Genomic DNA, 15,723 nt, shown 5'->3' with positions numbered 1-15,723 from the left:
GTCAGTGCGGTAGCCGCCTTCCATAAGGGTATTGGGGGTAATCCTATTTCAGTACAACCTCTAGTAACACGCTTTCTTAAGGGCTTGCTCCATCTAAAGCCGCCCTTGCGTCCTCCGGCCCCATCCTGGGACCTTAACCTGGTTCTTGGTCGTCTTATGAAACCTCCTTTCGAACCTCTGCACTCCTGTGACTTTAAATATCTCACTTGGAAAGTGTTATTCCTTTTGGCTATTACTTCAGCTCGCAGGGTTAGTGAATTACAGGCCCTAGTTACCTATCCGCCTTACACTAAGCTCCTGCAGGACCGCGCGGTACTCCGCACTCACCCTAAATTTTTACCTAAGGTAGTTTCTGAGTTTCATATCAATCAATCCATCATACTACCTATCTTTTTTCCCAGGCCCCACTCCAACTCTGGAGAGCAGACCCTGCATACCCTAGACTGTAAACGAGCTCTAGCTTTTTACCTAGACCGTACAGTTTCCCATAGGAAGAGCACTCAATTATTCGTCTCTTTCCATCCTAATAAGTTGGGACAACCTGTGGGTAAGCAGGCTCTTTCTTCCTGGTTGGCGAACTGCATTTCTTTTTGCTATGAGCAAGCTGGCATTCCTTTTCAAGACCGTGTTAAAGCACACTCTGTGAGGGCCATGGCGACGTCAGTGGCACACCTTCGATCGGTGCCGCTTCCTGACATCTGCAAAGCTGCAACCTGGAGTTCTCTCCATACCTTTGCAGCCCATTATTGTTTGGACAAGGCTGGAAGACAGGACTCCATCTTCGGCCAGTCTGTCTTGCGTAACCTTTTTCCAACCTGATGTACCAACACCCTTCCACCTACCCGGTTGGGTGCGGATGCCCTTTCCCAAATTTCTCCTCACTTCTTGTGCCTGCTGCACACCGTTGGGTACATTTGGTGCAAGTCGGGACATCCTCAGCTCGGTACTCACCCATTTGTGAGGACAACCATCCTGCTTGTCCTGTGAGAAAGCAAATGTTGCTTACCTGATGTAACAGGTGTTCTCACAGGACAGCAGGATGTTAGTCCTCACGAAACCCGCCCGCCTCCCCGCGGTGTTGGGTTCGTTTTCTTCTTACTTTCTAGGCACTGCCTGTAGCTTTGAAAATCAGACTGAAGGGAGACCCCTGCTGGCTGCAGGGTCAGTGCCTTGCTGGGCATGCCCAGTAGGGGCCAGTCAAAGTTCTGTTTAAACTTTGACAGAAGTTTTCCGTGGTGGGCTCCATCCTCGATGTCACCCATTTGTGAGGACTAACATCCTGCTGTCCTGTGAGAACACCTGTTACATCAGGTAAGCAACATTTGCTATTCTCTCTCCCCCCTTTTGCAATTATGTACATATTACTGCAAAGTGCGAAAAGTTAACGCACTTTGTGGTAATACCTATGCAAAGCGCTAACATAGTGCACATTGCGATTATTAGGCAATTACCATAAAACACACCCCCTTTTCCATCGCATGCGATATTTACAGCAGTTTCATAAATCTAGGCCTAAGTTGGGCAGAACTTTCAAAAGCCTAAACTTGTGTCTTGTCAGCAATTAAGTGAAAGAATGCAAACTGGTAGTTAACATGATTTTGTTAATTTAAACTGCCAGTTAGTACCTTGGATGTAACGTTTATTAGTAGAAGAAAAAAAAATAGTTACTCTCACAGCGGCAGGTCAAAATATGATTTAATCATGTTACAGCTTTAAAGAAACCAAACCAAGGGCAGGATAAAAGGCAGTAAGGACCGGGCAAACGTTCCACAGCCCTTTTTCCTCCTTTTGCTTGTGCAACTTTCTTTTCTTGAAATTGCAGGAAACGTAAATCCTTGGGGAAAAAAAATTGCACAGCCTGATTTGCAGGCTTGAGACTATTTTGCCAAGGGAAAGACGGTTCGGAGATGGCTATGTTCTCCTCCCCAGTAACTCCTCTGTTTAGTTCCATGCGTATGACATGCACTGTAGGCGCGCGTGCATATCCCGGCAGGTGGGTTGGATTGGCTCCGGGTGGAATTTATTCTCTTGTGTTTAATGTTTGCCCTTATTGTGTCCAGTCCTCAAATCGGGCCCATACTATCCCGCCACATGGCAACATTTCAGTCCTGTCTGAAATGTGGTCAAATGGCGAGACTCTGACGTCAAACGTTTTGCTTCTCTACAATTTTTCATATCTGTGCGTTTTTTGTTTGTTTTTCTCGGCAGTTTGTAGTTCATGAGGTTCCTGGCCAGGACTTAGAAGTGGATTTGTATGATGAAGATCCAGATAAAGATGACTTTCTTGGCAGGTAACATAATCCAGGACACAGGTTTATATGTGGCATTTCTTGTGCACATAATAAACATTTTTCCGAAACAAAAGGAGAGCATTCTAAGCTGCTGGTATAGTTTGTAGATGTTCAAGCCCAGTTTTATCCACCAGATTTCGCTCCCTGTCTGTAGACAATTGGCCATTCTTATGTGGCGATGGAAATTTTTTTCTTTTTTTTTTTTTTTTAATTGAGTACAGATTTTTACTTAATTTTCAAGTGGGTCAAAATAAAAATAAATTATACATAGTCATACTGCCTAAAAAAACAGTCCTCCACCTGTGGTTCAAATTGCAACTTTATTAGTTAGCCACCACACACATAACTCCATGCTTATTTTGCAAGTTGCCCAGGCAAAGGAGCTAGGTTTCCTACATGCTTATCATGATATAAGAATAACAACTCCCTTAATTCTGTTAAGATTACTAACAAATATGGTGGGTATCCGTTGTTTTTTTTTTCTTAAAACCTGCTTATTAATTCTGGTGTTTGGCTTTCATGCTGTCACATTGCTCATGTTCTGCAAAATTGCAATAGCCCCAGTTTGTCGCCTGTAAATTGCAAAAGAGGTTATGCCACATGAAACGAGCAGGACTGTTAAACATTTTTAATTCTGATCCCAGCTAATTTTATTAAGCACAGATGACGTTTGTTCAGAAACTCCTGAAGATGTAAAACAGAATTTGTACAAGAAGGCTCTGTCATTTTAAAATTGGTGGCATAAAACACATTTTAAAGAAAATGTATGCATTTTCACATATGGTGCTAGTAGCCATTCAGCATGCATACTACTCTCTCCCTTGCTCCCCTGACATTTGGTTAATTTGCTTTGGTGAAGCTGCAGCAGTGTTGGCGAGTTTGGGGAGTTCTGAATCTGGCTTGTGAGACTGACCTGCATCTACAACTCAACCACGTCAGTTATTACAGAACTCGGCAGCTAGAATCTTAACGGGTACCAAGAAACAAGATCATATCACTCCAGTTTTAATTTCACTGCACTGGCTGCCAATAAAATTGAGAATAGAATACAAAATCCTAACAATTATTCATAAAATCATGTACGGAGACCAAACAGACTGGCTTAACACGGCAATTAAAATACATATACCCCAAAGGAATTTGTGATCTGCTAATAAAGGCCTTCTATCTATTCCTTCAGTACAATCGGCACAGCTCACGCAAGTAAGGGAACATGCAATATCCCTTGCAGGCCCAAAAATTTGGAACACACTCCCCACAGAAAAACGGCTACAAACAAATTTAAAGATATTTAAGAAAGAAATCAAAAAGTGGCTTTTAACGATTCCAATTAAAACAATCACATGCACTAATCTGTTGTTTTATGTCTGTCTCAACAAATCAAGATTCATTTTGTTGTAGTACACACACCACCATTTCCGCACGCTGCCTGAAGTTCCAATCAAGATTTTGAATGTATTTTATTTTATTGCTTTATTTTTATTGTATTAATATCTTGTTTTGTTATGTTATTTTATTGCATTTTATTTTATTTAACTCTTATTTTAATTTACTGTAATTTTATTGTTATTTATTACTGTTGTAAACCGTTATGATGGCTACACCAAATGACGGTATATAAAATCAGTAAATAAAATAAGACCAGTTACCTCTACTATTTAAAGTGAGATAAGGCCAATCATACAATCTTAATTAGTATTAGTAGATATATTTTAGGTTACCAATAAGACTCGTGTATTTTATTTTTGTTTTATAGCTTGATCATATGTCTGAGTGGTGTGATGAAAGACAGAGTTGTGGATGAGGTAAAATCTGACATTTTCAAGCTTTAATACTAATCAACCTTTGTTGCCTGAAGACACCTAACACTTGGCAATGATGGCATTCACAAAGCATGCAGCCATCCCTTCTTAATTGCACGTTGGGGGATGTCCGTGGCTATATACCGTATGTGTGTTAACCCGGCTGTGTAGTGCTGTTAGTGTAATGTGGGTCAGCTTTGAAGTGCTGCTTTCCAATTACTTTTAGACATGTCTGTCCACATGTGCATAGCAGCACAGAATTTAAGCACAGTGAAAGCTATCTCTTGCATTACCAGTGAAGCGCCAAAAGCTAATACTAATCCATACCAAGTCTAAAATACTTTTGAAATTGAGGAATCATAAAAAGAAGTCAGCATAGCAGTCTGACTCCTGAGTTTTTCAGGTTGGCTGTGTTTGCTGCTTAATACCACTTCACTCCGCCCCCAGCTGAGCTAATCCTTACCTAAAACCCAGGAAAATATTGCACCAGTTGGTAACTAAAGCTGACCTACTGACTATATAGCCAGTTGGGTTTTCAGGATTTACACAACAGATACTTGCCTACGTTGGAGACCAGTAAATACAAATGTGTGTCATGCATATTCATTGTGGATATCCAGAAATCCTGACTGGCTCTGGGGTCAGGGTGGGGGGTTTGGGGAACCCCCTGGTGCAACCTGAATTGCTGAAAGCAGTGTTACTGAACAGGATTTTTATGGCCATAAAAGGTGCATGACTTTTATGCTATGGAAGTATTAACGTGAGATCTAAAATGAAGGGTGACAGGTGTATGATCAAAAGGGGGAAACGGGAAGATAGATACTGCGCGCAATGTAGACTATGCGTTGACTGTACTTAACCTTTTCTTGCCTTCACGTGCATAGTGGTTCCCTCTAAGCGACGTAGCAAGTGGAAAAGTGCATTTGAAGCTGGAGTGGTTCTCATTGGTGGCTGACCCTGCTAAACTGTGTGCGGTGAGTGGATTATCGTAGTCTGGGCTCTAATGACATGTTTTTTTTGATGTAGTGTTGTCCACCCTGGTCCCTGGGTCCTTCTATTAATGTTTTCTAGTAACTCTGGGTATAGTTCTGAATTATCTCATCACCCCTCTCCCTCAGAACATTTTTGTTCAATCTAGAGTGGTGACTCCTGTCTTGTGTTTTAAAAATAATTAGCTTTTCTAACCGAGAGAACAGTAATGGAGTAATGGCTGTTTTATATTTCATTCATATTTTACTCTTTTAAGAGTTCTTGTAGTTCAAATACTTCCAGCTGTGAAAAAGTGGAGTGGAAAACCAATTCTCTTCCCTACTCTGGTGCTGACGCTCTGGTCTTCCTCTTTTCTGCTCACTGCTCCCCTCCCTTCAGTGTGCACCATGGGCCCTGGCATCCAGGAAGGCATTTCCCTCTATTTCTTGATTTAACACTACCCTGATCCCTTCTTCCCCCCCTCCCCCATAAAAAAAAACCAAAGCCATAAGTAATATATTTTATTTATCCTCCTTGGTGAGTGGGCTCTTCACCGCTGCTGGGTATATCTGTATTTGTGGCAGCAGGTGCATTCATACCTACTCGGGTGAGTGTGAATTTCTTGCTGCCATGTTGGAAATGTCTGGTCGTATCACCCAGTGCATATATACAACTGTATGAATATATTTGTGAGATCTTGTGTAATTTGTATTAAATCCAGAAGAGGAGATGCACAGAAATCTGCCAAAAAAACCCCAAAATGCCACAAATTTGGGCTGCTAAATTATTCCACCTCCCATTGCCTTATAAATTTTTTTTTTCCCCCCCCTATATACAGCCTAAGGCTGGCCTCTCCACAGCGATGATCATTGTCTACCTGGACTGCGCATACAATCTACCTGTAAGTAAAGTCCTATAAATAGATTGGTAGCCTTCAGTTTTATACATTTCTTTGCTTCTTTCACATTGTGTGATCCTTTTCCTTCACCAATACAGAGCAATCATTTTGAATATTCAAACAATGAATATAGCACAAGGAAGATGAAGAATACCAACTATATCAAGGTAATGATTATATTCAGCGGTTTTCAAGCATGCTGTAGTTAACTAAAACTTATTGGTATGTTAGTGAGGACTAGGATACTCATCGAGGGAAGGGAGGGTCTTGATCTTCTGATGCATTACTCTGCCTCCAAACAGGATTCAGTGGATCCCTGACAAGTGCTTGTGTAATCTACTCTTCAGAAAATTAGTCTCCAATAACGGGGATTCCTGCTCCTCATATACAACTAGTTTCCATGACTGTCTTTACTGACGATGCTCTTTGAATACCTAAATTCTTTCCTACTGCAAGCCAATAACTTCTTCATTGGTATCTTCTTTCGAACCCCTAAATTATGGAGGTTGGGTGAGCAGGGTGATGTTTCCATTCCTTGAAAAAGTAGTGGTTTGAAATTGGTTAAACACATAAAATATTTGGAAATAGCTTCCTAGATGTCAGCAATATCGTACACTAGGCCTTGGTATTATCAAAAGGCAAGAACACGGAAACTGCATGTAGCTGTAAAGGAGCTGAAACATTCCTGACCTTCCTAGGTAGAGAGGAACAAACAGGGTGGGGGCATTGGTTCGAAACAAAAGAAGTAGGCCTGACCAGGGCTTAGGGATGCCGGGGAGATAGTGCTCACAGCCCCTGGGGATGACGGCGTCCCAGATGTTACGCAACAGTGATGCGTTTGTGGCGGGTCCCAGAGGGAAAGGTAGCTCAGGCCTTTTGGCCAGAGGCTGCTTGTTCTGTGGTTGGGCTGGATGGGAAGGACTTAAAAATAGAGGAGAAAACCCGATGTAGCTGAGCATGGAGTCTGAGAGCATTATAGCCACGACAGGAGCAGGAAGAAACTTCAGGACTCCCAAATGGCAGGCTGAAGGGGATGGTGATGTGACGACACTCCTCTCCACCCCAACCAAGGTTTTGGGCCTTCCAAAACAGGGTCATAGTTTTGGGCTTGGCTTAATTTGAGTCTACCGATTTATTGGGCTAGTGAGCAGGTGGCAGTTCAGATGAACTTCAGCTGGTTCTGCCCACCCTAATGCCAGCTGCGCCAAAACTCTGCTACGTGAAAAGTACATTTTGTACCTTGGACAACAGATTAGTAGCCAAAATGTTCAGCTTCTGTAGTAGGTGCTCCATTATTCAAACCTTGGAAAATGGGACAGTTTTTGTAAACTAAAGACACCCGAATAATGTGGAATGGGCATGAGAAGGAAAGTAAGAGTTTACACCCTGGAAAAAGTATCAATAAGAATGAAAGACTGTGGCGTTTCTCATTTTTTCTTTTACTGTCTTGGCAGCCATTGCTGTCGAACATCGTGGGTGGCATGGGTACTTTTCCCCTACATAGATGGGAGTGGAGACAGTTTTCAAAGGGAGTTTTTATACGGGCAAACTCTTGTTGAAAATCCCTTGAAAATTGCACCCTTAGGGACCCAATTGATTCATAAATTTCTTTCAGTCTGTGCTCATGGAAGCATCTTGCCCTTAAAATGAGACACGAATTAAACCACCTTTGGGCTTTAAAAACGGCAGGTTTTGGTGCATCCTTTGTATATTCAGAAGTGATAATTAAACCCAGATATGGAGTGATTCAAACTGAAAAAACCCGTAAATTGAGTTTATTACTAATCCTGAATTCCCTCATGGAATGTGTTGCTAGCGAACACTGCAGTTTTGTATTCCTTCTCAAAATATCGTGACTGCTGTACTGACCGTGTGATATTCTGTCTTGTGTCTTACCATAAAGAAAACCGATAAGGATCCCAACTCCTATGCGCAGCTCACTGTAGGCAGCAAAATGGTGAAGAGCAAGGTAGGAGGCTGGCTATCTTTTTCTACCATGTAACCATTTCTTATGTTCTTTTGCACAACGTTTTCCATAGAAAATTTACCTGCACAAAAAGCAAATGCAAAGAGTTTGAGAGAGAGTATTGCGCATGCTTTTTCTTTGCAAAGTCTGTGATTTAAAAGTACTCAATCCTTGTCCCAAAATGGATAGTCTGAAAATTAATTGCTTCCTATAGATATGTACAGACTTCAGTGGGTTCTTAAATGTCTGTCATTGCTAAGAGGCATTTTGTTTTATTTTTATTTTACCTACAGATGATTTGTTTGAGCAAAAATCCTATCTGGGAGCAGGCTTTTGCATTCTTTATTCAGAATATTCACACAGAGCATCTTCACATTGAGGTAAAGTACCTTGTATTTCCTTAGATTATTAGCAGCATCCATTAGTCATTTCAAGAAAATGCTTCTTGTACAATGTCTTGCTTTCCTTTAGCGTACTTTAGTGTTTTTATTCATTTACTTTAGGGTAGTACAGAGTGAAATACAGGTGACTAGCAATCTACAGAATTGTACTTTTTCCCATCTTACTCTGTAAGTGTGGTCCTAATCAGTTTGATCCCCCTCCTTTCTTTAAATTGGCAAAGGTGCACCTGGCTGTTCATGTTGTCTCTGCTTACAATCTGCTAGTGAGAGCTTGACACACAGGGCTGGCTAAGCCCTGTAGCATTACAGGGACTGGGCTTCCACAGGAATTCATATTGAATTCACAGCTGCAGAAAGTAAGCGTCCAGAGTAGAAGACAGCAGAGGAAGTAACTAGAAATAAAGCAAGCCGCTGCAGGAGAGGAGCTGTTTTTTTTTCTTCTCTTGCTGAATTTCACTTTCCAGTGGACCTGCATCACGTTCTGTTTGAACATTTTGTTTTGCAGGTAAAGGATGATGAACGCCAGTGTGCGCTGGGGATCTTGGACATCCCCCTCCACCGCATTTTGAAAGATACAGACCTCACCCTCGATCAGAAGTTCCAGCTGGAGAATTCTGGGCCAGACAGCTTTATTAAAATGAAACTTGTATTGCGTGTAAGATATTTTAATGACTTCTTGACATGATTTCCTTAGCACGAGTCTGTAAAAAAAATAAAATACAAAAAAAATTATATTCTGATCTTTCTCCATATGCAGAAAGGACTGCAAATATATTTGTAGAACTTGCACTGTACAGAAGCCTTGCTGCTTCACTGGTTTTCAGCCCAGTCCTTGGGGACCACCAGCCAGTCTGGTTTTTAGGATATCCATGTTAAATGACTGAAATAGTTGCATGCAGGGCCTCCATGGCAGCACACAGGGCTGCTGCTGATCTGTTCAGCTAAATCAGAAGCAGTTTTCACAGACGTTAAGGGGGTAATTTTGTAACTGCCTGCATAAATTAGACAACAGATGATGAAGTTACCCCACTTTTTTTAAAGTAATCTTACGCGTGGAAATTTGCATTGAAAATTATCCCACCAAAACGCCCCCCACACAATTAAACTGCTATGCGTGTTTCAGGAATATTTACTGGCATGGCTTTTGAAAATACAAAAGCGAGGCATGTAAGTGCAAACCGCTCCACCTCTGCTTAGTCCGGGTAAATTTACCTGCATATTGGATGGGCAGATTTATAGCAGGTCGTTTCCCGCGGGAATGTCTTTGAAAACTGCCCCTTCCCCCTTCCACCTACCGTACTCAGATTGTCGTTGATTGCGGCAACTTGGAAAAAAAAACCAGAATGATGTTACTAATACTCGTTCTGTCTAGTGATTCTTTGGAGGCTGTATAATTTTCCAGCTTTTTATAACCAGGAATGTAGCAAATCTGTTCTAATTAGCTTCACTTTCTTTTTGCAACGTGTAGATTTGCTTAATTTTGAAAATGCTGTATAGCTCAATATTCTGAGTGGCTGATGCATGCTGAATGTACACATTACATAGACCAGGTCATCACTAATTGTTATGACATCTTTCAGACTTTGCTAGATAAGATGCACCAGGGGCCTGATTTACTAAGTTTATTTCCCATGGGTACAGAATGGAAAAAAAGCCTTGGTAAAATCAGACCCAAAGTTGGTGGTAATTTTATTAGAATTTCCATCGCAATGCCAGCCAGAGTGTGCATTTTCTTCCTCCTCGTATACAAATTGACTCTACAATAGAGCTGTAACCACTAGATCACATCTCCTCTCTTAAGAGGAAGGATTTTAAAGCTCTGCATTAGACAGACCTGTTTGTGGGTTTTTAAAAAGTGGCATATAATCTACTTTGTTTAGACTTTTATGCCAAATAACTGAAACATTTATTGCTTCTGCTTTTATCTTGCAATTTTCTGTCTCTCAATTAGTTCTTTTCATATTTTAAGCATTCTGTGGCATTTACTCTGACCTCTGTATTCCTCTAGTCTTTGTCAGCAGGAAGGTAATTTAGCTAAAATAATTCAGACTGGCATTTGCAGAGGTGTAATAACCTGCAGAAGAATTAGATTGTAGGTACTGTAGTTGATTTAGCAAAATAACCAAAGTGAAATGGCAGGAAACCACATGAAAAAGAGAACCAGGAGGACCTTTAAGTGTGTATTTGTATATACTGTATTATAGTGCCTCATCAGAAGCATGATGGAAGATGGTATATTTTCACCTTCCTGAGGTTCTCCGACATCAAGTAGGATTAAATAGGTCATAACCAGTGGGTGATGCCGTCAAACGGTATAACACAAATCCAGCTCTGAGCTCAGGAATGTTCCTGAGGATGCGTGAGTTCGTACGGGTGGCTGCTACCCTGTGAGCACCTCTTTCTTTATCCAAGCTACTGCACAGAGTCCCACTCTCAATGTTTATCATTTTTCACTAATTTAGAAATTTTTAAAAGTTTCTTTTCATGCCACTGCCTTGCAGCCCCTCCAAAAACTTGTTATACCTCCTTAAAAAAAAAAAAAAATGTATATGGTGAAGTTCAAGTTGAAGCCCTTAGTTAGCAGGTTCAAAACCTACAGGTATGTGCACCATGTGCCCATCACAGACACCCACGCTGTCTGCTACCATTGCCTGGGCCTGGACCATGATGATTCCAGTTGTCTGAATTGCAGCAGGATGTCCTCATGGAAGCTACAGGCCCCACACCTGGAAGATGAAAGACTTCTAGAAAACTGCATCGATATTGCCCCAAAGCCTTGATGCAAGGGTAGGCAGCGTAGTCAATTTACCTCCGAGTATGGCCTCTGGAGTCTCGGCGCCACATGAAGCAACAGAAATCATGCCAAGAGTCTTCCCATAGGTCTGCTGGGAAAATTCTCCCTGTTGCTGCTGGTTTCTGGATTCACCACAGGCAATGGTTTGAGCTTGATGTGAAAGTCTAAGGAGCAAGAAGAGGTACTGAGAAGAGTGTGCAAGTGATCCCTGCTGGAGTGGGCCCTAACTCAACATCTAGAAGAGTGCCTTTGACCTCCCCAGTGAGTAACTGTTTAGCACAGATGGCATTGACCTCCTTGCAGAGGTCCTCCATGGCACCTAGACAGTTTGTTCTTCCCAAATGCTTCAGTCTCGGCACCTTCTGTTATATGGTACCAGTGCTTGCCAAGATGCAGTCAGTTTCCTTAGCACAGAGCATCTCTGTGTGAAGAAATAAATAGCCATTGATTGTGGAGGGATTTTGTTTTGTGTGCTGATGGGTCAGTTTGACTCCAGCCAGTAGAGTACATTGGTGCAAGTGTCATGGAGTGGGTTGGCGCCAAACAATTCCTGGGCACAAATGCCCACTCCACCAATGTTCTCTTTGATACTGCCAGCTACTGCAGCGCCCAGTGAGGACAAACTTATTTGGGAGTCAGAGAAGGATGTTTCCCTGCCTACTCCAGCACAGAGGGCACCTCCACAAAGTTTGACCCAGCTGTCTGTTGGTGAGGAATTTATTTACCTTCTTGCTCCTTGAAGAACAGAGAGGGAGGATAAGAACCCCCTTCTGTCCAGGATGGAGAAGTTTTTCTCATACAGTGGTGTTTGTGGGGAGGGGGAGAGTAGTCCTGAGATGTCTAGGCTTCCCCTCTATGAGCTTCACCAGCTGGAGTGAGTTCACGTTGACATGGTTGGTTAACCACCTCTCAGGGCATCTGCTAACCCCTCCACACCCTGAAGGATTTGGTGAGGGAAGGGGTGGAAATTCCTACCTATTCTCTTTCCATCAGAACACCAGAGATGCCCTCCTTGGTTGCCTTTCTCTTCATGCGAGTCATAGATAAGTGTAATAGTCATCGGGCAGTGAAGGATCTATGGCAGTATTTTCCTCTCTGGGCTTACTGAGGCCCTTAGTTACACTCTGTTCAGAAGATGTTGAATATATTGTCCATTAACCTCAAGAAGGAAGAGGGTCCAAGAATGGAGGTTTTCGGGCTGTTGCGGTTCATCCAACCCCCTATGGAATCTGCTTCTATTTCAGTCCATAGTCTTTTAAATTAATACCTATAGATGAGGATGTGGCAGACCCTCGAATTTTGCCTGCCTGGGTGAGCAAAATTGACTTAAAATAGAATCCAAGCTTCTCTGGAATTTGAAGTTGTCAGACTACTGCACCACTCTATGATGATGGAATTGGCCTTGAAACATAAAATGCTCTACAAAGCATTCTAACATGCCTCCTGGGAACTTTTGACACTTTTCAGCAGTGTCTGTTGGAGCCTGGAGATGTACATAGCTCTAGAAAAGTGGGCTCTGGGAAGATGTTCACTATTGCTTGGTGGATGTACTGTGCCCAGGAGAGAACCTGTTTGGGGACGAAGTACAAGAAATGGTGGCACTAATGAAGGAGCATCAGTTAACGCTGCAGTTGGATGTTTGTAGTGCCAGGAAACCAGCTTATGTCCAGACATAATTACATATGGCCTTTTTATCAGAATAATCCTTTCCACTCTTTACAAAGACAAGCCCCACCTTCTCATCCTCAGCAGCTTCCCTCCAAAGATCGGCTGAGAGAAAGGTTTAACTTGCTTAACTTGATGTTTGCAAGAATCACAGCCCAAGTCTTGGGTGAAGTTTTGATGTCCACCTCCAATGATGGGGGAAAGGGTCCAGCCCTTGTTGGAATGGGGCTGCATTACGAAGGACAAATGAGTTCTGAGAACTGTGAAGTATGGCTAACGCTTACGCTTCTTGTGCCATCCCCCCGAACTGGTGGACCTCTGTTCCCAGTTCTGAACCCACCCATTTTGGCTTAGTTATAGCTGGAATATCCTTTCTTCATTAGAAGGCCATAGGGAGTGTGACATAGGGTTCTGCTTCTGGTGCTTCTTAATTCCCAAGAAGTCGGATGGACAAAGGCCTGTTCTGGATCTGTACAACTTGAAGTAAGTTACAGATCCAAGAGAAGTTTAATTTATTTACAGAATTTTGTAGCCTGCCTTATCAGCACATCTGTTCAAGGTGGATTACAACATGGTTCAAAATTAAAATGTCCCAGACTGTTATGCAGTTCATTCAGTCGAAGGATTGTCTGTGCATACTGGTCCTGAAAGACGCATATGTTGATTTTCTCTGTTCACATCTGAGATTCCTCAGGTTTGTGATTAGAGGGTGTGTGCTTATCAATACAAGATGCTCCCATTTGGCACCTTGGAGGCTCTGAGTGTGTTCACAAAGTGCCTTTTGTTCATAAAGGTGCAGCTACGGAAGGAGGGAGTCTGTGTTCCCAAACCAGGATGACTGATTAGTGATGAGCCACTCCACAACAGGAATCCTGGAGTTCCTCTATATATTTTTCTTTAGTCCCTGAAATTTGTCAATTTTCCAAGGTTCAACTTGATCCTGTTTCAGTTTATAGGCGCCTGGATTGATTTGTTTCAGAAGAAAGCCTTCCTACTAGTTGAGAGGGCTGGGACTTTAATTGGTGTTATAGGTTCCCTCCCTTTCAAAAGGTCAGTGCTTGTCTTGCTGGGCCACATGGGGGCGACAGTCCATGTAGTTCCTATAACTCGTCTTCACATGCAGGGCCTTAGGTAGGCCCTCCAAGATCAGTCTTTCCAATTATTCTCAGAGATTTGGGACTCCAAGGAAGGGGTGTGTCTGAATGGTGGATAAACCTGGAAATGCTTGCCTTAGGACTTTAGTGTCACAACACACAAAATAGTGCTGTCTGTTAGTGCTTCCACAAGAGGTTGGGGGCACACAATGGTGCTTTGTGGACCCAGAGTTTGGTCCGAAGTGGAAAGTCATCTGCAGATCAGCCTTCTAGATCTGTGGGCCCTCTGGTATGAATTAAGAGCTGTGTCCCACCTGCGGTCAAGGAAATGTTGATCCAGGGGACAATCAGGTGGCCATGTTTTTATATAAATAAGGAGACATGGACTTGTGTACCCTCTGTTATGATACGTCCATGTCAAAAGTGCTTGTCTCTTGTCATGGACCTATCATATCAGCTTTTACCTCAGGTGATTTATTTCACAGGTGTTCAAATACACTGTTGGACTGGCTCAGAGTCCTGCAGCATCACAAGTGGTCTCTAAATCTAGAGGGTCAAGAGCAACCTGTTCCTCTCTTAGGGAAACCCTGTGATTTTGTTCACATTGTAGGAAAACTGGAAGGTCACTCCGTTCTGTTCTATGAGACTGAGAAGCTACAGAGCAGTGCTAAACTGAAGCATCTGTCTGCTCTATGCATACCTTCCAATTCTGCTTATCACCAGGTCTGTCCAGAAGATTCTGCAGGACAAGATATGAGTTATTCTCTTAGCCTTGGTATGGCTGCATCAAATGTGTTATCCTTACCTCTATCTGTTCAGCCCCCCAATCCAGTTGATTACCTGTAATGTGTTGTCTGTAGACAAGATAATATATGCATTATTTTATTTATTTATTTATAGCGTTTTATGTACCGTCGTTCGGTATTGCCATCACAAAGGCTTTACAATTTTATCATTTGGTCAACATGATTAACGATTTTTCATAGGCAGAGTGTTCAACTAGTGGTATGTGTTAGTTCGTGTACCACTTGGGATGGTGTTAACTAGAGTAAGAGGAGAGGATCAAACAACAAAATTAGTAGGAAGTACAGTATAACGAATTTTTTCAAGGGTAACAAAGGTATAATATAAAACATAAATATTTTCAATATAGACCTTCCCAATTCCCTGGAGAATGGACTACTCAACTTAAACTTAGGAAGAAACTGAAGGTCTCACAAGGCAGTGGCCACATGCATGCTTAGAAACATTTCTGAGCTCTGAGAGTTGTCCATGTTGGTGCTGTTGGATGACATCATCCACTGGTTATAGCTGATTTTTATCCTGCTGTCTATAGAGCGCCCCCTTTCTGGGTAAGCAACCTTGCTGTATTCACAAAGGAAATGGTAGGGGACAGAAATTAGAGCATTTTGGAATAAGCTGGGAGGATCGTAGTGGGGGTTTTTTTGGGTTTTTTTTTTTTTTGACAAATGTAACTCACTGGGGCCGTGACATAAGTTAAGTGCACATGTCAGCATGTGCTGCTCTGCACATGTTTGTGCATAGAATGTTACTTCTAATATAACAAGAAGTTTTATGCACAAAAATTGTATGCACAGTTTAGTGCTCCTACGTGCAAATTCCATGTTAAGGCATTAGCTATTACTCACTATTGCAGAGGTGCGTAGACTTATCTCATATTTTCTTAATGCTGGAAATTTTAATTCCTGATCAAAAGTGGAATAAAGGTTGCAAGGTTCTGGGGCTAGTGTCGATCTATGGGACTGAAGCTGGAATTTGTGTAGTCCTGTAGTCAGGATTTCTGCATGCAAACATGTTTTCTGTGTATTTTCTGCATACAGCC

At 42.2% G+C, this 15,723-nt stretch overlaps 1 protein-coding gene across 1 annotated transcript in view; it reads left to right on the top strand.

Annotated features, from left to right (window-relative positions):
- The window catches only part of ESYT3 (extended synaptotagmin 3), a 193,069-nt gene that overhangs the window by 120,202 nt on the left and 57,144 nt on the right, over positions 1 to 15,723 (top strand). Inside the window, exons 10-17 of the mRNA XM_029605310.1 lie at positions 2,209 to 2,291; positions 4,048 to 4,096; positions 4,978 to 5,067; positions 5,901 to 5,963; positions 6,059 to 6,127; positions 7,864 to 7,929; positions 8,220 to 8,306; positions 8,833 to 8,982. Of these exons, the coding sequence (XP_029461170.1) occupies positions 2,209 to 2,291; positions 4,048 to 4,096; positions 4,978 to 5,067; positions 5,901 to 5,963; positions 6,059 to 6,127; positions 7,864 to 7,929; positions 8,220 to 8,306; positions 8,833 to 8,982 (657 nt within the window). The remainder of the gene's footprint in view (positions 1 to 2,208; positions 2,292 to 4,047; positions 4,097 to 4,977; positions 5,068 to 5,900; positions 5,964 to 6,058; positions 6,128 to 7,863; positions 7,930 to 8,219; positions 8,307 to 8,832; positions 8,983 to 15,723) is intronic.

Source organism: Rhinatrema bivittatum, chromosome 6 (assembly GCF_901001135.1).
Source record: "Rhinatrema bivittatum chromosome 6, aRhiBiv1.1, whole genome shotgun sequence".
Lineage (NCBI taxonomy): Eukaryota > Metazoa > Chordata > Amphibia > Gymnophiona > Rhinatrematidae > Rhinatrema > Rhinatrema bivittatum.
The sequence above is the reverse complement of the archived record's forward strand: the minus strand, read 5'-3'. Positions and strand labels throughout refer to the sequence as shown.